Source organism: Varanus komodoensis, unplaced genomic scaffold (assembly GCF_004798865.1).
Source record: "Varanus komodoensis strain SLA01 unplaced genomic scaffold, ASM479886v1 scaffold39, whole genome shotgun sequence".
In the NCBI taxonomy this organism is placed as follows: domain Eukaryota; kingdom Metazoa; phylum Chordata; class Lepidosauria; order Squamata; family Varanidae; genus Varanus; species Varanus komodoensis.
Window position 1 is genome coordinate 8,157,973 of NW_025335922.1, and position 24,598 is coordinate 8,182,570.

General features: G+C 38.2%; 1 protein-coding gene across 3 annotated transcripts in view; it reads right to left on the reverse strand.

The window, feature by feature from the left end:
* KDM7A (lysine demethylase 7A) overlaps positions 1-24,598 on the reverse strand; it is a 52,768-nt gene that overhangs the window by 23,116 nt on the left and 5,054 nt on the right. For all 3 annotated transcript variants that reach the window (XM_044441316.1, XM_044441314.1, XM_044441315.1), the window contains exons 2-9: positions 13,378-13,463; positions 10,305-10,422; positions 9,655-9,815; positions 7,348-7,489; positions 5,111-5,297; positions 4,429-4,591; positions 2,909-2,996; positions 2,206-2,312 (exon numbers count right to left, since the gene is read on the reverse strand). In XM_044441316.1, the coding sequence (XP_044297251.1) occupies positions 2,206-2,312; positions 2,909-2,996; positions 4,429-4,591; positions 5,111-5,297; positions 7,348-7,489; positions 9,655-9,815; positions 10,305-10,422; positions 13,378-13,463 (1,052 nt within the window). The remainder of the gene's footprint in view (positions 1-2,205; positions 2,313-2,908; positions 2,997-4,428; positions 4,592-5,110; positions 5,298-7,347; positions 7,490-9,654; positions 9,816-10,304; positions 10,423-13,377; positions 13,464-24,598) is intronic.

Genomic DNA, 24,598 nt, shown 5'->3' on the forward strand with positions numbered 1-24,598 from the left:
ATGCAGATGATACCACTCTCATGGCAGAAAGTGAAGAGGAACTAAAGAGCTTCTTGATGCGGGTGAAGGAGGAGAGTGCAAAAGTTGGCCTGAAACTCAACATTAAGAAAACTAAGATCATGGCATCCAGTCCTCTCACTTCCTGGCAAATAGATGGGGAAGAAATGGAGGTAGTGACAGATTTTATTTTCCTGGGCTCCAAGATCAGCGTAGATGGGGACTGCAGCCAAGAAATTAAAAGATGCTTGCTCCTGGGGAGAAGAGCTATGGCAAATCTAGACAGCATACTAAAAAGCAGAGACATCACCCTGCCAACAAAAGTGCATATAGTCAAGGCTATGGTTTTCCCAGTTGCAATGTATGGCTGTGAAAGCTGGACCATAAGGAAGGCTGAGTGCCGAAGGATTGAGGCCTTTGAGCTGTGGTGCTGGAGAAGATTCCTGTGAGTCCCTTGGACTGCAAGGCAATCAAACTGGTCAGTCCTAGTGGAGGTCAACCCTGACTGCTCTTTGGAAGGCCAGATGCTGAAGATGAAACTCAAATACTTTGGCCACCTAATGAGAAGGAAGGACTCCCCGGAGAAGAGCCTAATGCTGGGCACAAAAAATGACAAAAGAAGGGGACGGCAGAGGATGCGGTGGCTAGATGGAGTCAATGAAGCAGTTGGTGTGAGCTTGAGTGGACTCCAGGGGATGGTGGGGGACAGAAAGGCCTGGAGGAATGTTGTCCATGGGGTTGCGATGGTTCGGACACGACTTCGCGACTAACAACAACAAAGCTTTCATGAACTGCAGTCTGTATCTGAGATACCAGACAGCAATCCACAAAAGCATGTACATAATAAATTTGTCTTTAAGGTGCCACAAGGCTCTGCTATTTGTCCTGAAATACACTAACTGCTGCCCCTCCAGAAATTAAGATAATGTATCTAGTGTGTGACTAGATGCAGACACTGAGCTACTCCATTATACTTAGGGTAATATTACCGGTATGAATAGCGCTTGTCTCCCAGTCTTTCTATAGGACCAATTACTTGTCCTGTATAGGTAAGCAAGGGAAAAAGCCAGTTTAACTGACCAGGAAATTAGTGCTTTCAGATTTGATGTTTAAGATGTATTTAACAAGGACCTGGCTGCCTGGAAAGCAGGGTGTAGACATGTTTTCAACAGATGCACACATGCAAGAGCACTCTCCAGTATCGTGCCTGTTAAACAGTTTTGAGTTTAAAGCAAACTTTGCACTTACATATTCAGTCTCCTGTTGATGGACACTGATAATCCAGTAGTCAGTCTTACATTTACAAATGTTAATGCTGTCAAGCATACTTCTTCAGGAAACAGTTATTTGCAGACTCAAGCAGCCTGTCAGCTTTGGTTATTTCTTCCCAGTAACCTAAACTTATCTTAGTTTCAGATCTGACTGCTTTGAACATCATTTACTAAGCACACACTTTGCTAATACTTAGGAAAAAGCCAGCATTAAAGAGACTGGCTGTGGCCTTAAATCACATTTGACCAACCTGCGATGTCTGGGAGCTATCTGTGCTGTCAACAAAAATGCACAAATCACCAAATTACTAATTGTGATGGGGATAACAGCATGTGGGCACAGTCATCCCTGTGCACTATCCTCCCCGTGGAAACTGTGTTCCTCAGAGCCACCAGAGAGCTGTTTGGTGGGCTGGGATCAGCAAGGAGGGGGAACCTGTGTACCTCAAGATGTTGTACTCACAACTTCATCATACCTGACTACTGGCCATGCTCATTGGGTTGATGGAAGCTGGAACTGAATATCTAAGGGACTACAAGTTCCCTGTCGCTGCTTTAGAGGGATGTGCATTAATGTGAACCTGAAGTAATTATTTTCATTTCCATATAATATTTCACAGTTACAAATCACTGCTACCTTAATATACACCTCCCCACCTCAAACCCCCCCCCCAACACCTTCCTTTGTCATACCTTATATTCTACTATGGAATGGAATAGATGGAACCTATGGATTTTTTTTGCTGCAAACATTTTTAATCAGTAAAATTTTGTCATACTTCAAAATTGAACAAAGTAACTATGGTGACATTATCCAGTTAAAATGTCTGAGTAACTTGCTTCTCCTTTTACTGTCATATGCATTAGGCATGGCTTTTTCTCAAAATGATAATAAAGGTCTAGCCTCAAATACTTCTTAAGATATGAACTTTGTTACCTTTCAATGTTTCCAGTAAGTTTTTGGCCACAAACCAACAGATGGCTTCAAAGAAAGGAAATTTGAAAAGATCTGGGGTTTTTAGCCTTTTCTCCATTTCATAACACCTAAATAATCAACATAGAAGGATTATTTTATTTGATCATTGTTAAATATGTTCACCCAAATTATATGCTATGAGGCAAACATGAAGCAACCTCTGACAAACAAACTACATCAACATGCAAGGTCGAGTGTAGTAAGACCAGACCCAACAAAGTTCTATTACACTTATTCAATCTCTGTGTTTATCAATCAACTGCTACATGTGCAGCTACGAAGCTAGAGTGTATAAATTAATAAATAAACCCAGAAAAGACTGCATTTAACATATTTTGGTGCTAAAGCACATTTAGAACAGTAACACTCAAGCAAGATTGACAAAAAATATTTTCCTTTTTCATAGCTGAGCTTACCAAATATAATCTCTGTCATCCTATTAAATGTCAGAGGTAAGTAACTCAGAGAAAATAGTTTATTTTCTCCTGGAGATCATTGGTGCAGTAATTAATCCACTCCTGGAAAAAGAGCTGTCCCTCTCTAAGAACCTCACACCATTTCCTTCCATATAAAAATATGATACCAAACGAATGAAATATTTTCAAGCTTATGGAAGATCCTTAGATCCTTATATTTAGACAAAAGTGAATGTTCCAAGACTAACCTGAGCTGCATGCCAATATTGAGGTTGTGCAAAAAGTTCCCTCCAAAAGCCATACAATCCTGAGAAGTGAGCACAGCATGAATCCAGCCTGAAATGACAAGTGAAACCATAACTATCTCCACTATAAAATGTGCTGCATCATTCTGAAAACATGTAGGATGTTTTGCAGGATAGCAGAGCTGATTTGAAGAACTGATAGACTACTCAAGTTGGCTGTACTGATATCACTAATCTAACTAAATGGCAAAGACACTGGCACCCTATTAAACTGCCTTTAGCGGTAAGCAGTCTGATAAAAAAAAAAAAGTCTGTGCTTCCAGTAGCTCACATTTTTCCACTTTCCTATGCACGTCTTGGGAAAGAGGGTGGGCAGGGGGAGGAGCAGGAAACTGAGCAGAGCCAGGTCCAGCCAAATTGGGTGATCAAGAAGCCAACTTCTTTACAAAAAAAGATCACTTTGCTTTCATGTCAGAGCTCTACTATTGACAGAGGTAACAGGAAAATAAAATGAAACAACTTTCTGCAGCCTCCCTGGGTTAATGTCCATTATGGATACTTTCTTCAGTTTAATAGCAGTCACCCCACCCTCTAGGACATTGCACAGGTAAGGTTACCCACGTTGAACCCACAGAAATATACACTTGCACAAGTTAGACTAAATTTTTTAAGCCTGATGAAGAGATTTGCACACATTTGGAACACAAAACAAAAAGAAAACAACAGGTGGTAAATCACTGGCAGCTGTTTCAATGTGCCTGTTTAGCAATTTGAAGAAGCTATCACTGGCTATTGACTCAGAGATTCCCCCTAGAAAAAGGGGGAAAATGCAGGGAGAGGAGGGGGGAAATGTGGTGGTGCGAAAAAAATGACTTGTTGCAGTGATGGACACCAAAGCAATGACTGGCACTCCACCTGGCTGCATGGGCATTGGCGGAGCAGCTGACAGTAGCAGTGGCCTGGAGGGGCATCAAGAGGAGTTGCCAAGAGGTTCTGCTTCCCGGTACCTATTAAGGGGTTGGTTGTCTAGCTTTAGATGACATGTCAACCCATCATGGGTACAACAATTTCTTAAACAAGACATTAGTTGTTAGGTAGCTTGTACCCTTTTTAGAAGTCAGCCTGCAGGAAACTGTCCTGATTTATACATGACAACCCACCATGGTTTGTAAAGCACAATGGACTGTCATATCATGTGAACCCAGTCAGCCTGCTATCTAGTAAGATAAATAAGGAGAGGCTTCTCTCTCAAATTTTAAATACACAAAGAAGGACCATGTGCAAGATGGTAACAAGTCATTAATATTTCAACTATTTTCTCACTCCTATTTCAGAGCCTTTACCTGTCCCACCTGTTGTCTCATTTCAAAATTAACACAATATTAAAATCCCAAGACACTCTCCTGATTTGATCTGTAATAGCTAAATACATTGGCACCATTGGAAATTAATTGCACTAAGAATTCTCTGACCACTAGACTCCCCATACACAGAATGGTACTTTACTAGGTAAGGCATTTTACCTGTTGGAACAAATAAGGTATGTCCTTGCTTCACAACACATTTGTAACACTTGTCAACTTTATCTCCAAAGTACACCTCACTCTGGGTGACAGACGAACTCCAGGATTCATAAATTGCAAGGTTTTCATTAGTAGGTTTGATCAAGTAGAAGATCTTCTCTCCCTATGCATAAATACATGGAATGAAAAGCTGTACATCTTTAATTTATTTAATACCACCTATTAGCTAAAACAGCTCTCTTTAATGCCACTTAGTAATGACTATTAAAGTTAAACAATAAACATGATGTTGATTTAAGATTGCCATTTAAGAAGAATAAAGAAGCAAAAGTTAAAGGGAGTCAGGAGATGATGGGATGGAATGCATCAGGAAATATCTGCATTCCTACTCAACTGAGTATGGAATTATTTGGGGTTCAGCAAAGCAAACAACTGAAAAGCATAAGATTAGATAAGGCTGGGCTTTAAAAATTAATTTCTCTAAATATTATGCCCACTAGTGTTTAGCCTAGCTTTTTAACGCTATCAGGTCACAGAATGATAAGAAATGTGATAATTTTCCTCCATTCCTTTACTTGAACTAATAGTTTCAACACAAACTGCAGATGATAATCTTCAAAATTATTCTTTAAATGAGAACACTATATATTATATATTTTGGAAGTAACCTATGTTTTCTTACCCAGAGAACATGATACCAGACAGAAGTGCCCCCAAAATCAATATGAAAATCTGTGTAGCTATCTTGAACTCCCATTAAGCAATACTTTTGAACGAATGGCTTAGGAAAGACTGAGTCATCTGGCCAGTAATTTTCCACCCATGAAAGTTTTCTGGCAATTTCAGGGACTTCCACTAATTCAGACATCCTTAAAAAACAAAAAACACACAAAATTAAGTAAGAACACAGTGATTGAGTTCCAGTGAAGGCATGGAGAAGTTAAAAAAAAATCCCTCTCTAACAGTATTTGACTGGTATCATCAGCTATGATGAACAGTTCTACAGTAAGAGACAAAGAAAAGAGCGTATTGATTCAAAATAAAGTGTAGCATGTTCTCAGATTTGGGACTCACATGATACACTATGTCATCATGGTAGATTTAAATATGATCAATAAACAATATAATTTCTAGATCAAATATTTAGTTGTGAGTTTAATGCTTTAACTGTCATATTTCCCCCAAAATTGTCATTTATTTCAAAATATGAAATATTTTGTCACTCTGGGCACATTTGAATGTTACACAAAGCTACTCCATAAATAAGATATGCAGCATGGGTCGTCTTTGGAACAACCCAAAAAGCACTGGCAGATGATCAGGTGCATTATGTTCTCTGCCTTCCTCAACAACCTTCAACCAACATCTCAGAGACTTCCACAGCAGAACTGGTCTAATCTACTCCTTCTCACTTCAATAACTATCCCATTTCATTCACTGAGGGGGTTTGGGTACTTTTGGATCCTCAAAAAATGCAATTGATGTAAATGGCTTGAAAATGGCTTCAAAAGGCCAGCCAAAAATAATAGTCTGCACATTTTTGGTACCTAAAATGTTGTTTAAGCCACTCCAATGTACCACGTAAGTATTCTGAAGCGGCTGTCACTGACTGCAATTAGGAGTCATGACTGGGGCAAGGAAGGGAGATGTGTTGGGTTCAGCCAACAAGTCTCCAGGGACACTGGGAGGAAGACCAAGGAGGAAAGCTAGGAGAGACAACCCAAGGTAAGCCTAACTGACTGTTTGGCATACTGTGGTTGTGCAAACTCACTCCTATCACAATGTCATTTCTTATTATTTTCACCATTTTGTTTTTATTTTATTATTTAACTTGGTGCTTGCCTTGAGCTTAATTCAGGATGTGATTCCGAAAATTGAAATAAATAATTAGGACAAACAATATGTTAGTCTCTATGTTGTTTGCTTTTTACACAAACCAAATATTCTTTTTTAAGAGTTAAGTATATTGCACAGATTATAGTTGAAGCGCATATGACAAGATGACACAACAAGGCAGGCTCAGTGGGTTATCTTCCTGAAACATAGGTCAGCTTCTCATGAAGGCTGACCCAGTGTATGTGATGACTTACCACTCCCTAGTTCTCTTCTGATAGAGTCCATAGAACTTCATTCACCTCATTCATTACATACTTATAGAAAGAGAGTCAGTGTGACATTGTAATTACAGTGTTGGAATGAGACTCGAGGGACCAGTCACCATTCAAGTCCTGAGAGTCATTAGGTAAACTACAGGCCAGTCACTGACATTCAGCCTAAACTACCTCACAGAGCAGTTGTGAGGATTAAATGGAGAGGAGAAAAAGGATTACGCAAACCATTTTAGGTTCCATGCAGGGAAAAAAGCATGATATAAATATGATAAAGAATTAAAACCCTGAGAAAGTAGTTTTTTTCCAAGGCACTTTGGCTTCCTTGAATTGTACATCTTTAATGCAATATATTTGAAAATGTATCATGGACTGAGTTAAGGGATTGGATTTGCAGATTTTATTTTAACAGAGTTATGCTAAAAATTAACAATACTATTTTTAAAAAGAGTTCATTATAACTGAAACATAAAAAATGTTTTTGCTACGCAACAATCATATATAGCCCAGTCCTTGTTCTATCAAAAAGTGGGTCAATGGCACTCATTCACTCTTTCAAACATATTTTTATTAGAATAATCCTTGCTAAACTTTAAACATGAGAATCATAGTAATTCCTGTTAAATACAAGGATAAATGGATCTGCAAATTTCCCCCTGCCACCTTCCAAAACCAACTTTCCTAGTTATCACTGCAAGTCTTTAAGAACATCAAGCCATTATATTGCTACTTGTAATAGTCTGTCTTTAAAATTATGCTTTTTCTGTTATAACAGGAAATTCAAACAAACTTATCAAAACAATATACTCACTTTGTATCTGAAAATTCTAGGCTGATCACATTTAATACTTTTGGTCTTTCAGAGTTTGTGAAGTACTTAACATAATTATGGAGCTTCATTTTACTGTCTGCTTGTCTTGCCACATCAATAACATCTATCACTTTATCGCCACCTGTAAAAACAAGACATTTTAAAGCCTCTACATAAACAGGAATCAGACAATAAATGTTACTGAAAACCACATTTATATATTCTGATAAGACCTTAATTTCTACTTAGAAAATTACTCTAATTCAGTTGAAGTATTTCTTATGTTTAGATTGTGTCAATTTCATACACTGGGGCTGTCCATAAATACAGATAGTCTATCAGTTTAAAAACTGACTGAACTATCAGGAACATGCAGTGCACTTTCCTTTCCCACTTCACAGAAAACCTACAATTGGCTCCTTCATAAAATATGCAGCATGACATGCTAAGCTCCAAGTTGTTTAGGCGCTAAACAAATCAGTAGTTAGTCCCCTCTCCATGAAAAAAACCACCCCAAACAAACCATGGGTTAGCTACAAGGTTGTTTAGCCCATAAACAACCAAATGATCTGGGTTTACACATCACACTGCACAACCCACAAAGAAGGCAATAATGGCCTCGGGCAAGATTTTAAGTCAACAATTTTTAAGGATTTCAAAGCCATTAAATCATCATTTCATCAAAACAGGTCATTATACAGGGTGGTGCAAGGAAATGGGAAATGTTGGAACTAGGAGTTGGTGACCCTGGGGCATCAGCAATTGTTTGGAACCAGTGCGACCTCGTTTAGAACCCCTTGCCATTAGGTATAATGAAGCAGTGGAGTGGTGTGCAATGAGCATTCTCTGTCCTTTAATAAGAATGTTGACTGCTGTGCAAAGGGAATTTTGGCATCATTACCAGTTAGGACATCATGATCGTGTCCCATCTGCTCATGCAATTACAACATGGGTACATAATTTCAAAGAAACAGGTTCAGCCTTTAAAAAGAAGTTCCCAGGGGGTGTTCAAACAGCCCACACACCAGAGAATATTGATGCTGTTTGAGCTGCCATCGTGAGGAGCCCTTGCCGCTCTGTTCAACAACACACATCACTGCTACATTTGGGGCGACGAAGCACATAAAGAATACTGCACAAGTTGAAGTTCCATCCCTACAAATTGCAAATTGTGTAGGAACTGAAGCCCAATGATCACGTGGTGCGTCAACTGTTTTGTGAACAATTGCTGGCTAAAGTAAATGAGGACGCCAATTTCTTTAACAACTTGTGGATTTCGGATAAAGCCCATTTTCACCTTAATGGATATGTTAACAAACAGAATTTTGGAACTAGAAGTTGGCAACCCTGGGGTGTCGGCAATTGTTGAAAAGCCAAGTGTACCGCACACAAGCTGCAACCATTGCTGAACTAAAAAGGAGGTTTGAAGAGGAAACTGCTGGCATTCCTCTTGACATGTTATGAGCAGTACAGAATTTCCACAACAGGCTGTCAAAATGTGTACTAAGAAATGGACAACACCTTCATGTTATCTTCCAGACATAAAATGAATATTGAATATTTATTGCCATCATTAATTGCATATCCTGTACAATACATTTCATCATAAAATATATTTTGTAACGTGTTTATTCGTGCATTGGACATCAATTGAAAATTTCCCACTTCCCTGCACCCTGTATTACCTTCTAATGATAGAAAGCATTTCAAACAATATGTGTACAGCACTGAAATACTTCTTTAAAAAGTATTGACTTAATTCCATATAAATATATAAACCTGAAAGTTGTCCCTCACATATTCACTAAACATCCATTTTATTATCAATCTGAAACTGCTGTTCCAAAGACACTAAACATTTACTTTTGGAATATTATTATTAATTCTGATTCCATTAGTCAGAAAACAGACATTTAAACTAAAGTAATAATTTGTTAAAATTCAGCTTAAATGACATATTCTCAAAACTTGCCACAGGACCCTGCAAATGAGAAACAACAGTATCTTAGCTTCCAAGCATGAATGTTCATCTTTCCTAACAGTTAAGATTGACTTCAATTTTAACTGCAGGGGTCTGAAAACCACACATTGTTGTCCCCAAAGATGATTGGGGTTTTACTGACTGAAAGCTGACAAGTTAACACTCTGTACACCACATTCACAGAACAAGACTAGAAAAGGTTAAACCTCTATTAGCAAATGCATACATCCCCTTAGCTAGCCCCACTTCAAAAGACTGGAACCGTGGTCTTCATGCTTTTCAGAAAGATGGCCATTTTTACTTGTATTTTGAAGTGCAGTCCATACCTACATATCGTTCCACATCAAGAACAGAAAAAGTAGAGGGTGGAAGACGAAGACCTAAGCCATCTAATTTAGGAATCATAATGGGAACATCAAACCCATGCTTCTCCAGGTATCTTTGAGTCAATTGGCTACCATGCATTTTCAAAATGATTTCATCAGCACTAGAAAAGCAAAAAAACAAAAAACAAACTAACATTTTAAAATAAACCAACAGTAGAAATCAAGACAAGTTGGAGTATTTAGCTTTACTGAATTCAAAAGCAAAAGTGGATGAACATCTAATAGTTGCAATTAAATGAAGTAACAGAAGCATCTTATATTCCTGTTAAAATTCAAGCCTTTCACCCACCTTAACATTTGTAGTGTACATATACATAATTTGGGTATTTTCAATCCCTTGCTTTAAGTTACTTCCATGTTGTAAATTGCCACTGCAATTCTAATCTACAGAAGTTAATAGGATTTTTTCCATGATGACTGTCTCTAGCATTATCATATGCTTGCTTAAATAAACCACACTCAGACTCCTGTGGTTTCTAATGGGGTAAACTTTAAAGCATAAATGCAGAATTGCTGTTTGAAAGTGCTAGATACACCAAAGACTTTTCCCTCTTTACATGACTTTTAAGTTCTAATGCAGCATATCCTACCTTGGGAATGAACGAGCACGTAGCTGTTTAATAAATGTTCGTGTTCCAGCTTGAACTGGCTTGGAACCATCATCAAATTCTGTATAGTCATGTCTATGCCAGTTCCTTCTCTTCTTCACTAGTTTGTGAGAAATAAAATATGAATTAGTTTCTAGAATTAATTTTTACCACCATATTTTTGGTGTAAGGAATCAGAATGTTAGTACTGGAGAGACCCAGATTCGAATCCCCCAACAGTCATGAATCTCCTCAGGTGATCTGGCACAAGGCACTAAATCAGCTGTGAAATAAGTAAACAATCAAATAAACCACAGTGGCTTGTTTTAATGCCTGGCACATGTCAGGCACAACTGGCTGTGGTAATGTTGTCTGAACCTGGTAACATGGCTTATTTGAAAGGGAAGTAACCTTACAACATACATCTACAGAGCTGCTGGCAAAACTTCATGACCATTAAAGTTTCAGTGTTTAAAAACTGAGAAATATTATTGCTACAATAATTTGATGAGCAGAGAAGTATTACTTAAATAAATGCTTGACTGGCATCCAATCTTCTCAACATGTTCACAAGTCACATTAGTTTTAAAAAGTTCTAAATCTTGATGCAAGTGAAACAAAGGCACCTAGCCAATCTCTCCACAAACAGCAATAGCTACTGTGCTGTCAAGCAATCTGGGACTAGCAAACATTTGTGTTTGCCTAGATAACCAGGTTACCAAGGGCTAGCACTCACAGGATGGCCAGCATGTGGAAACTGTTTTCAATGGATCACAAGAAAAGTACCTCAGCACTACAAACTAATGTATGTAGAAACACACCAAAGGGACCAAAGCATTTTCTCCACACCACCACAGGACCATAGGGAGAAAAAAGAATGTGGTATCTTTGATGATGCATACAGTTTGTTGCATAAAAGCAGCTGCTATAGGGAGCCATTTAAAGCTGCCTCCATGCAGAAACTGTTTTGTAGGCACCAATCCTCTGTGAGCATATTTTTGTGCAGAATATAGATCATTCTTTCCATGTGTACACACCTGTTTCTTCAAGCTCAATGACTACTTTGGCAAGCAGCCAACAGCATCTGACAGTTATTAAGGTAGGCAGCTGCACTACAAAAGGCACAAGACAAAGCCTCTAATATAACTGAACCCCTTTAAAGGACAAATTGGTCAGTCTGTTAAAAGACTAGTGTTACTTACAACCAGATATACTCTTACAAACTGCATTTTGTAAAAATTGTGGTATTATTCTATCTAAAGATTTTAGATAATATCTATCTAAAGATATTATTTTATCTAAAGAATTATTTTTTTAAAAGGAGCTGACCTCCGTTTCAACAGGTAAAGAGAAACAAAATTCAGTCACAGTTGTTATATAGTGTTTCCATATGGATAATGGGCTGAACATCTTTCACATTTCTGTACTCTCTATATGATTTGCCTAAATGTGCACCAGTAGCACATACTTCACTTGGATGATAGACTCTCTTCTGCTGAACATAGAACAGAAATTCTAGCGTTTACTTTCTGAATATTTTTTTTCTGATACATCACCATATTACTTATACCTTACTCTATAGGATCAGTTTGTACACTCATGGTAAAAAAACCTTTAGTAATAAAATACAACTTTCAGGCTTTTCTGTAAACTTTTTGCTTACAGACAAAACAGCCAAATCAAGGATATGGACAAACAGTAAATTCACAGTGCAGAAAACTTGGTCTACTCTCCAATAAGGAGCTTCTTTTACCTTCCAAAGGGTCATGCAAATTCTGGAAAACATGACTGGCCCTAACTACTACTTAATTTTTTCCAGTGCTGAGATTGTCTGCTCTCTGCTGTACTGTATGCTTTTTTTTTTTTTTGGGGGGGGGGGTTATGCTCTAGGAAAAACAGATTTGCCCCCATACGGATGGTATTAAAGAAAAACTAATTTATGGAGGGAAGTGTATGTAGTTTCTACAAAAATAACCAAATAATATCTGGGGGTTTTTTAAACTAACAAAGAAGGGGAAAAAAGTGTTGTGTGCTAATTTTCATTTTTTAACTGCAAAATCCCATAAAAGGATTCTATCTGCTTAAATTCAATTTGTATTATTTCTACTCTAGCACATATTTATACATATATAAATAATATTATATATTATGTAATATAATATTACATATATAATATTAAATATTATATATATAATATTAAATATTATAATATTAAATATTATATATATATTATATATAATATTATATATATATATATAATGTTACATTGTAATTTATTGTCTTATACACTCTAGTTTATAGATTTTAAACCACGCCACCATGTTGCTATCACCAACTGGTTTCCAAGTGCTTTACTTTTCCTAATAAGGATGAAAGGGAAAATGGAAACCATTCAAATTTCTTTGGAAGACAAAAGGATGCAGTTGGCAATAAGTCATGGTAACTTGCTTGTGAGTAAAACCATATATTTTGCACCCAACAGACAATCATTCAGGATGAACTCTATTCCCCCCTTAGAGGACCAGATTCATAGTCTGGGAGTGCCCATGGAAGACTAGGTAGAAACTGTGTCCAGAAGCAAATTTGCACAGGTATAGCTAGTGCACCAGCTGTACCCTTTCCTGAAGAAAGCAGCCATAACCACAACTAAACCTTTCCTTGTTGCATCCCAGTTGGATTATTCCAACAGACTATACACAGGACTACTGTTGAGAAGCATTCCAAAATTGCAGCAATGCAAAATGCACAAATCAGAAATGCAGTTTTTTGGAGTGTATTTCTCTGATATTGTTTAAATTGCATCATGTTACAGTTTGTTTCTGGGTTCAATTCAAGGAGCTAGTTATACATAAAAAGTTCTAAATGTCCGTTCCTGAACTTTTTCCTATTTCAATCTTTTTACATATAAATAGCTCTTTTCAGGCTCTCTGTTAACAAGAGAGAGACAGACAATACATGTGTGTTGTTTAAGCTTGTAAACCACCTTGGGACCTTTTAAAGATTGGAAGATGGGGCATAAATGATTTTATAAATAAATAAAACCAACTGCATCACTACTTTAAAATCCATGACTTACTTAAAGAAGGTCCATGAAGAACCGCACAATTGGGACAGTGGTACACATCAATGTCAACAGCATGGTGCTCTTCCACTCTGACACAACTAAAAAAGAGGGGAGAAAGGCATCAGAAATTCTTAGCTACAATTGAACCTTTATAGGAAAACTATCAAGAATTCTCTCTCCCCCCTTCCCCCCAACTTATACCCTTCATAGATGCCAGACACTGGACACAGTTTCAACTTTTTTTATTGGCCTTTTAGTAAGACCTAGAAAATAAAGTATGCTTTGACCGTAATTATTCTGTAGTGGATCCTGCAAGTTATTTTAATGAGACTAAAGCCAGACTTAGAAATAATGAAAGTGAACCTGTTGTGCTTCGGGTACATCAAGAGTCACTAGAGACAACAATTATGCTAGGGGAAGTCAAAAACGGAAGAATCATAGTATAGTAGAATATAGAAGGCCATCAAGTCAACTCCCTGTTCAATGCAAGTCTTCACATTACAACATCCCTGACAGATGGCTGTCCAAAAGCCTCTTGAATGCCTCCAGTGTGCGAGAATCCACAACCTCCCTAGGTAATTGATTCCTTGTCCTACTGCTCTAACTGTCAGGAAGAAGAGGACAATCAACTATGGGATGCATCAATTCCACAAGGGAAACCACAGCCTTGAATTTACAAGAGCTAACCAGAGGTGTCAAGGACAGGACACTTGGAGGCATTCATTCACAGTATCACCATATGTTGGAGATTACTTGACTTTGATAGCACATAACAACAACAACAACCGCATGACTAACTTATCATTCAAGATGGTAAGTGCATTATGTGAATAGTTTCCTCGTAATCTACCTGTTTTTGCACCTTAAACCACCCTATCTGTATTTTCCTAGGAACTAAGTAACTATTACCTTATGTGGTAGCAGGAGGAATAGTGTGAACCCTGGATTCAGTTCAGACTAAATTACGGTCACTTAGATTTTAATGGGAACTAAGTCATAAGTAACTTGTCTCTTTGATTTCAAGAGGATACATTAAACTAACTGACCCATCTAGCATCTGATTATATAATGTCATACCTGCAAGGAAAAAATGTTAATATCCTGCATCAAACTGCAACTAGAACATCAATACAGAGGTGAGTAGGAGAATATTCACAACTGTACATCTGAAGTAAAAGCCAGTCTAATGTTTGCAAATATATCATCAATTTAAATCACCTAGTGAACTGTAGTATGTTTTTTCAGGTGTGCTAAGAAACTCGGATAGCTGTTGATAAATTATCATAAAGTCCATATAATAGGAATGTGTGCTAAACTTTCATTCAATAATATTGCTGTAAATGCTCATTGTTAAGCATTATTTTGAGCATCAGCTTTAAACAACTTTCCTGTGAAATAGACTCATTCTGTCCTATCCACTGAAATGTGAAACTCCAGCACTTTCTGTCTTAAATTGTATTTATTCTGGAATACTTTATGTTGAAAGTGTTGTAGAAGTAGTATTACTTCTCACTGCAAGTTTAAATGAAAACATGTTTTTTTAAAAAGCAATGGACAAGAGTTTTGGATAATAGACACAAATGTTTGTAAGTTTCATTTTTATACTGTTTACCTAAAATGCAAATAGTTGGATTTCCCCAACTGACTGAACATGTCAGCACATTACTTGTAGATAGTCTTGGCATGTGAGTAACTGACCATCCAAGCTTAACCAAATTAATAAAGTACCTTATCACACATACTCATTTCTCCAACTTACCCTATATTCTATCCCTGTTATCATTATCAATATTACATTACATTTAAACCCTGCCTTCTTTCCCTCTTGTAAGGAACATAATGTGGCTTATTCAGTTCCATTGTATCCTTACAACAACCCTGTGAGGTAAGGTTGGGCTAAGGGTCTGTGACTGGCTCAAAGTTACCCAGTGAGATTCACAGTCGAGTGGGGACAAAAACCCGTATCTCCCAGGTCCGTATTCCAACACTAACCACTATACAAGCTATCCTTAACCTAAGATGTAAATAAGCGGAAGCCCATCCTCCCACAGGCAGAAACACAGGCAGATCACCAAAAGCATGAGCTACTGCCATAAGCAGGCTTTGTTCTGAAAGGAAAGGAAAGGAAATCACAATTCTTGGCTGCAATCTAATTAGCCAGTGGTTATGAAATAAAAGTATTACCCTCACATGGGCTTCTAGAGGGTTTTTTTTAAAAAAAAAATAGGAGATGGGGTTTCACAAAAGAAATGGCTACTAGTCTTGACAGCTGTACATTACTTCCAGTACACCAGATGTTGGGTAACATGAGGCAGTGGGTGCTATTGCACTTCAGTTCTGCTTGTGGGCTTCCTATTGGCATTTGGTTAACCACTGCAGGGACAGAATGCTGAACTTATCATGTTTTCGTTTTAATCCGGCATGGTTCTTCTTTTGTTCTTACTGACAGGCTAGAGTGCCTTCATTTGATGTAACTGTTTCTCAAAGAGCATACCCTACTGATGAAATTACTAGGGCATCTTCCTAATAAGAGTATGGAAGCCACCACATACTTTCAGCTGAATACTCACTACACCATCCTGGACTGCTACTACATACCATTTATGTGAGTAATGAAGCTCTAACACCACAAATGGGCTGCTGTGCCAATTTCAGAAGAGCAGGAACAAGTAAACAGGCTTGATCACTAACAATTGTCAAGCAACTATCAAGAACGTTTTGCCTGCCTCCAAAAGTGCAATATGCAGGTGGCTCCTGAATGAACTAGCCAAATATACAAATGGTTGCTAAAAGACCAACCTGCTATCTCTCCCTTTCCATCATGCTACTTTGCTGCCTTCTTCCCTTGTCCTGTACAAGGCTCCATTTCCCGCCCAAACATCTGCAGATCTTCCCAAGTCTCCCTACTGACACTTAGAGGTTGATTCCACAAGAAAAGGAACTAAACCTTTAGTTGTAGAGAGAAGCAGGGGGACAGTAACTTATCTCAACTTACTTACATATTCTTGCTCTCAATAATAAGCTTCAGGCTGTAGATCACAGTTATGCATATATGTTTGGGTTTATGAACAATGTACGCCAAAAGCAGGTGTCATCTATGAATTCCTTGGTATACAAAATATCATCCTTCCACTCCCCACTTTTTTATTTTGAACAGCCTTAAAGATGAATAAAACATGTAAAAATAACAAAGCATGTGAAGTGAGTTCAGTAACCTACTTGCAGCTTGCCACCAAACAGCTTTAGATGAAAATAAATAGATTTTATATTAAAAATTCATAACCGTTTCCTACTGTAGTTAGCTTTTAAAATAATGTGGATGTGATTTTGTATAGACGCTTTTTGCTTTTGTGGCAACATCAGCATTCTACCCTGCTGAACAAGAACGAACTCAACATTTTCCACAAGATTTGCCAATTTAAAGGCCTACTTTACTTAATGTCAGACTAATGGAGATTAAATATTAATTTCATTCAAAGTAGACCTTGACCTGGAAAACTAGTGTTATCTATTTAGAACCTCTAGTTCCAGTATGAGGCAGACTGATGGTACATGAAACTTCTAAAGCTTAGCCTGACATATTTTATGGCAATGGTCACATTACTGATATCAATACAACACTCAAGTGAGTTAGATACCCTTTATTGCCAGTGCCTCTACCTTCCTGTTTCACCTCACTGTTTAATGACCCCACGTGGAGAAATGGACAAGCTGAGCCCACACTGTAAATCTGTATTTAATGATGCAATGGACAGAAAGTGCAGGGCAATTGTGCTTTCTGTTTCCTTGGTGCTTCTGCAATGTATGAAAGCATCAGGTGTGGAGGTGTTTTCAAATCAGACTACACTTTCAGTCAAACAGGTCTGAGTCCAATCCAATATCTGACCAAAAAAAATCTGCCATAAGCAGCAAAATCTTCAAAATTTCCATGGGACCTATCAAGAAGGAAAGGCTAAAAAGGCTAAAAAGCAAGCCACTTTAAAACCATGGTAAAAATAATGTATTAAAATCTTTTCAAGTGAATGCATTGTGGCATTTTCATTATATCAAGAGCTGTGTTACTTAGGTATGGTGGATTTATCAACTGTAAAACTATCTCACTATACAGAAAGTTTTAATGTGCGATGACAACAACCATATCCCAGCTATTCCCAGTGACTGGAGTTGATACAGTGATGACAGTACATATTCTATCTCCTATCTATTCATCTGACTACAGGTCTGAAGTGCATGTTCCTTGTGTTGGATCAATGGCATAAACTGGAGATTTTTGTTGGTGTACCACCCACCCCACCATCTCCTAGTCTAGTGTATGCCCCACTACCTGTGCTAGACTGATGATATGGTGAGACAGTGCCATGGTTCTCCTTAGCAGCTCTAGGTGAGGAGTCCTCAGCATAAATGTTGGCATTCCCCCACAGCCAACAAGGAGATGGTAGTCCAAAGGAAGGGGTCTTTGAATCAGACCCTCTGTCATAGTCAGATCATTGCCTGCTGAGATTTAGAATAACAGCAGCTTTCCCCCTCTGTGAGGGTAGCAGACCTATTAAAATGGCCCACTCCCAGAGGTTAATGGATTCAGATGGTTTCCAGAGAGCTCAGCTCTCCTGTTAAAACCCTGATTGATTTGTGGAAGGAAGACATGACCTGGGCAGTTGACAGAATTGCTCCTAAACATCCTCTTCAAAGTACTATTCATACTGTTCCATGTCATCCTCTAGAGTTGAGAGTGATGGAAGCTAAATGAAAGACAGCTTAAGTAGAGATGGAGAAAAACCTAGTGGATGAATCAAACACTGGTGTGTACCTATGGCCAGAAGCACTGAGGGCATCAAAGAAAATACATCTTGCTGCCTCTATTGAACCCTCTAAGTACCACCCACCAAAGCTTTCTTGGGTTGTCCGAGGCCAATTATGTGCTGGCTCTAAAGACACCTTCAATTTGTTTGAGGTTTGCCTTAATCCATTTGCACGGCACATCCAGGAAAAAACTTCTTCCATCCACTTAGACTTCAATGTTGTAGCAAATGAACTATCTACAGCACATGCTAGAACTGTTTTTCTTTGTTTTTGAGAAAATTGTTAGTACAGCTCAACACTGACAAGGAACTTGAATAAGTTCATGCAACAACTTCCCATACTGGATCCTTGACACTCCAGAATTATAAAAACTGGTAGGAAGGCCACAGCCTGATGAATCAGGGAAATGTTTAACGCCTCCTTACAAGAGGAAGTGACCCTGGATCACTTGGAAGTGGCAGTTGTAAAGCATCCCTGGATCTGGCAAATCTTATTAATTTTAGGTCAGTGACAAAAATTATTTTCCTGGGCACGGTCCTCCAGTAGGTGACTGCCAACCAACTTCAGACTCTTTTTGATGAGACTATCTTGATTAATTTCAATCATAGCTCAGGATGGATTTTGGCATGGAAACAGTCTTGGTAGCCCTTGTTTGATGGCCTTTGTCCAGAAATAGTCACGGGGAGTGTGAGCTTGTCCATTCTCCTTGACATCTTGTGGTTTTCAATAACAACAGCCATAATATTCTTCTGGAATGACCGTATGAGTTGGGAGTGGGAGGTACTGCACTGCAGTGTTATTGCTCTTATTTGGTTGGTCAGTTCCAGAGGATGTTGGTTGAGGTATATTGTTCCATCATATGGATTCTCCACTATGGAGTTGCACAGGTGGTGGTTTTATCCCCTGTGCTATTCAACATCTACATGAAACGATTCGTTACAGTCATCTGGAGCATGGCAATGACACAGAACTCCATTTCTTCTTCATCAGATGAAACTGCACATTTGCTTGATCACCACCTGACTGCAACAATTGACTGATTGGGGACTAATAAACTGAAACTCATTCCCAACAAAACTGAGATTCTGCTAGTGAATAATATTTTTGATTGAATACTGGGTACTCAGCCTGTTCTAGTTCAGGTTATGCTTCCCCTGAAACAGTAAGTTCACAGCCTGGGGGGGAGGGGGGGGTTCTCCTGAAGCCTCCTTTATCACTTGAATCTCTGGTAGACTCAGTAGTGTGGAGTGCCTTCTACCAACTTTGGCCCACTATGCTCTGGTCCAAACAAGGGATAATCTGGCTTCAGCTTTCTATGTCCTGGTAACTTCCAAACCAGATTACTGTAATATGATTTCCATAGGGCTGGCTTTGAAAATTATTCAGAAGTTGCAGCTTGAGCAAAACACAATGACCAGACTGAGAAAAGGCACCAGAAAGTCTGAACAGCAATTCTGGCTGGCTTACATCAACTGCCTGTACATTTCCAAAGTGCTGGTTTGACCTTACATGACTCAGGACTGACCTGATGGAGTGCATCTGCAGACATGAACCCACTTGTACATTACATTTATCAACTAAGGCCCTTTTCCAGGTACCTCTTCTGAGGGATGATCAAGATGGTGGAAACGAGGGAGTAAGCCCTCTTGGTGGTGGACCCCAATTATGGTACAATCTCCCAAGGAGGCCACCTGGCACCAACATTTTTAACTGTTCTACACTAGGGTAAGACTTTCTTCTCTCAGGCATTTGGCAGTATAAGGTGATGTATTTATCCTTGATTTTTTTTCTTGATATTAAATTTGTTTTAGATATAAATATACAACAGGGATGCACACATATAAGGGTGTATACAAGTGGTTTTTGCAACATATTTTAAGATTTTAATTTAATAGAGCCTCAGCTATTGGATGGTATAGAAATGAAATGCAATGTAAAGAAAATAGCTATTTTAAGCTGGAAGTTACTGTGAATGTCTAGATACAAACATGTAAACATGTGCCAATGAGGCCCACTGAAATGCAGCCTTAATATATAAAGAACCCTCCGTGAAAGATATTAGGAGGGTGAGGACCTGGAGGAGGGCCTTCTCTGTGGTGGCACCCCACCTCTGGAAAGCACTCCCCAGAGAGATCCGCCTGGCACCGTCGTTATTTGTTTTTCAGCGCCAGGCCAAGACCTTTTTATTTAAAAGTTATTTTAATTGTTAATTGTAACACTGTATTTATGTATTGGTTTTTATATTTATGCCGAGATGTCGCCGGATTTTTAAGGTTATTTGTATGATTGTTTGTTTGTTTGTTTTGTAAGCCGCCCTGAGGCTTTTTGCGAATGGGGCGGCATAGAAAAGTTCTAAATAAATAAATAAATAAAATCTTAGAGATTTTAAAGAGAACAACAATAGCAAAGAACACAACCTTGTGGTACTTTAAAGACTAACAGATTTGTTCGGGCATAGGCTTGAACCAGAACTCACTTCAGATGCGCTCTCTCTCTCTCTCTCTGTGCGTGTGTGTGTGAGCGAGAGAGAAAGAGAGAGAACCAACACACACACAAAGCTTAACAGTGGAACCTAACGGTCATGAAGCATAAAAAAGGCATCTTTATCAAGTAGGTGGTAATGCATGAAAATGTATGTCACAATAAATCTATTAGTTCTGAAAATGCCACAAGACCATTGTTTCTGCTGCAATAAACTAACTCAACTGTCCCTCCTGAAAGTTTTTATTTGTCAAGAGAGTAACTCCTCATTAGTGCTGTCAAATGCTCAGTTGGAGAAAAACTACATGATGATTTTCTAGAGTTAGATATCCAGTGACCTGGATATGCAGAAGTCCATCATCAAGTCATTTCTTTAATACTTAAGGCTTATTTAGGAAGCTAGAATTAGGGCGAAAATTGAGTTACAGCAGCATTTACCTCATGTTTTCAGAAGAAGCTTACATTTTAAAAGACAAATAGATATAATCTATCAACATAGTAATTAGTTATTATCAAATTTTATTATTGTCAAAATATATTGATAATAATAATCAAAATACTAACCAACATACTAATGTGTATTTATTATTGTTTTCTATAGAAAACCTATTTTCAAACTTGATTTGAAATATTATTCAAATACTTGTCCACTGCAAATTTAAGGCAGGAAGCCAGGGAGAGTTTCCTTATTGGTGGATGCCCTTTTTTGTTAAGGAATCATGGTAGGTTCCCACACAGGCTGAACATGGCTGTCCAGTTGCTTGGGGAGTTTCTAAGACACATTACAAAGGCCACATCCTTTCAGACTAGAATACTAAACATTAAAGAGCTTTGGATTTACCCAGTGGACACAGAACTTACAGATTCTTGTTAACTATCCTTAACAACCATGCAGCAGCAGCAGCAGATAGGAACAATTTTAGTGAACATTCCTTTTTAAAACAATACTCCTAAATATGAAGTCTTAAAAATAAATTTATTTCAATGAGATAACAGGGGAAGAAAGAAAAAAGGCAAGGCAGGCACCAAATAATACAGCAATATGAAAGGAAAACAAAATGTCAATTTAACTTAGCTTGGTTCAGTGTACCTATTTGCACAGAATCCTGGCTCACAGAACATATGCAAAGTTCCTTCCAAGGCATATGGTCTAAGAACAAGTAACTTTGGACTGCTCAATGAAAAGTTTCAAGAGACAAAATACTGATCTAAGGTTTTCACTTATTTATGTGGATTTAATTCCAGTAAAGCTGACCCTTGATAGAAATGGACAACTGTTTGGTCCATTGGACAAAACAATTGGACATGTGTGATGAAAGCAGTCCAACTAGCAGGAAGTTTACTTCCACCTTCTTAATAATTCATGAATTAAGTTTTAAAAACAACCAACCAGTTAAAGTATTCAAAGCTTCATAGTATGTATGTATGTATGTATGTATGTATGTATTTATTTATTTAGAAAGCTTCTATGCCGCCCCATTTGCTGAAGCCTCGGGGCCGCTCACAACAATAAATAACATAATAACAATATAAAAACAATATAGTTGGAGACGTCCTGGCCAAAGATGTAAAATCAATAAATAATATTAACAATTAAAATGACCTTTAAATAAAAAGGTCTTCGCCTGGCGCCGAAAAACAAATAACGACGGCGCCAGGCGGACCTCTCAGGGGAGCGCATTCCATAGATCAACCTATAGTATCAACCTCAGACTGTATAATGAGGAATTAAAGATAGGATATCTGTTGTGGATTTCCAGAGGAATAGTCTAATCACAGACACTCTATGGAATACTGCTGGACTATTTAGAATATGAGATTTTTCACATCTACCAAGTAGGACTATAGTTGCTTCACCACAACCAGTACTGCAATAGACAAGACATTAGAGATTAGCCAGAAACTAGGAATAAGCAAGCAAGGAATAACAAAGGCTAGATGTCGGTGATCAGATGTCAGAAGCCAAAATCAGGTGTCAAAGCCAAAACCATCATCCCCTTTCTCCTTCTGCCATATGAAACTATCAGCCTTATTTATGTATTTTAATTTTATTTTAATGGCTATGCCCCTCACAAAAGACGTGAGAAACAAAGGACAAGTTTTTAGTGATCAAATTAGAACTACCAGGAGCTACTTACAAAGCTGTTCTGCCAATATATTGAATCAAACATATTGAAGACGGATGTCTTCCAGGGCTGCCTAAAAACAGAGCTGAAAAGGCAAGTTACAGGTTGACTGAAAGTGGGATGTAAAGATTTGAAGCCACATCTAAGAAGGCCCTGTCTCTGGTTTGTGCCACCCTTACTGATCTTAATTGCGGTCATTTGATCTGAGCATACAGGTAGGATATTTGCTGCTGAATATATAAGCTAGAAATGTACAAATGTGCTATATTAAAGCAAAGTGGGTAATCTGTGGCCCTCCAGATGTTTTCGCTATGACATTCATCAACTCAAGGCAGCACAGGCAATGGTGAGAAATGATGTGAGTTTGGCTGTCCAGACATTTGGCTGACAAACTGCTGATTCCTAAGCTAATGCTTTGTGTGTTTAGTTCTGTATACATTTCAAACTTAAACAAATAAAATGTAGTAAGTTCTCACCCAAAGGAGTCTCAAGCACATTTAGTTAGGAGCAAACCTCACTAATCTCAGAGGGATTTTCGGCTGAGTAAACTTTCATAAGATTACAGTGCAAATTTAGGTAAAGGCTTTGTTACATGAGTCCTGAGGAGAGGGGTAGACCTAGAAAGTACCCAGCCTGATGATACTAATGAAAAGAAGAATATATCTGGCCTATGTCACCAAACTGAAAAGCAATTATTTATCAGAGACCCAACAGGACTAGGATCTAGAATAGGTATTTGGATGTTTCATCAAATTAATTTAAGAAAAAGATTCAAGACTCATCATATAGAGTAGCTATTGGTACATTAATGTTCTTCTGAGATGTATACTTGTTATACCAGCACTAAGAACAAGGAAAACCAACATCTGTACTAGAACATTATTATAAAATTTCTTTGGAAAGCTATATGAGTGTTTAGAAGGAGGCATCAACCTATGAGGTACATCACTTCTACCCATTCCACTGCAAAGGTTGTTTTCTATCAGGCTGAAAACGTTGTCATTATTAAAGATGCCAAAATCAAATTCTCAATGCCCTTTCAACCAAGAACTTGATTTTTTCCCACCCAGCATTAAATGATTAGGGAGGACTATAAACAGAACTGGTTTAGTTCCCTGCACTGACACATACATACCCTCCTTAGCAACAAACTGACAGCTTTGGCAATGCCAACACACATAATCTAACTTGGCCATTAGCACAGTTCCCAGTTCAGAAAGGGATATATGTGTACCACCTGCACTGGATTATTGTGTTCATATAGATTAGCATCCCAATACACAAAGTCTCCAGAAGTAATTCTGAAGTATTATGTAAGATCTGAGGCAGCCGACTTCAAAGAACAGATTGTTCAATACAAACCTCAAAAACAGTGCAGCCAAGTAGATAAGCCAATTCATTTAAGCAGTCACCTATGTCTTAAAGATAATTGTCCAAGTACAGAGTAACTCAAAGTCTTGAGGCTCAGTACGCTGCTTAGCCTTGAGGTCTTCAACATGGTATCCCCAGATGCCAGTGCACTAGAAAGAACCATGACATTCAGGCAAAAAAAAAAAAAAAAGATTTCAAGCTTTTTTCTCCTTTTTTATTGGAAGTCTCTCCTTGCTCTGTTCAGGCCCGCCTGCATCTTGAAGTGTGAACATGCCACCATCTTCCATACATTACTGAATGGATGGCCCCAGTTTTATTCTGGACACCTCAGAAGAGAAGTCAAAGACAAAGCTAAGCTTCTGTAAGAAAGCAAACAGCTTTCCCAATATAGTATCCTCGAGATATGTCAAACTGCACCAGCCTTCTGGGTGGTATGCTGATGGGCCCCATCATGC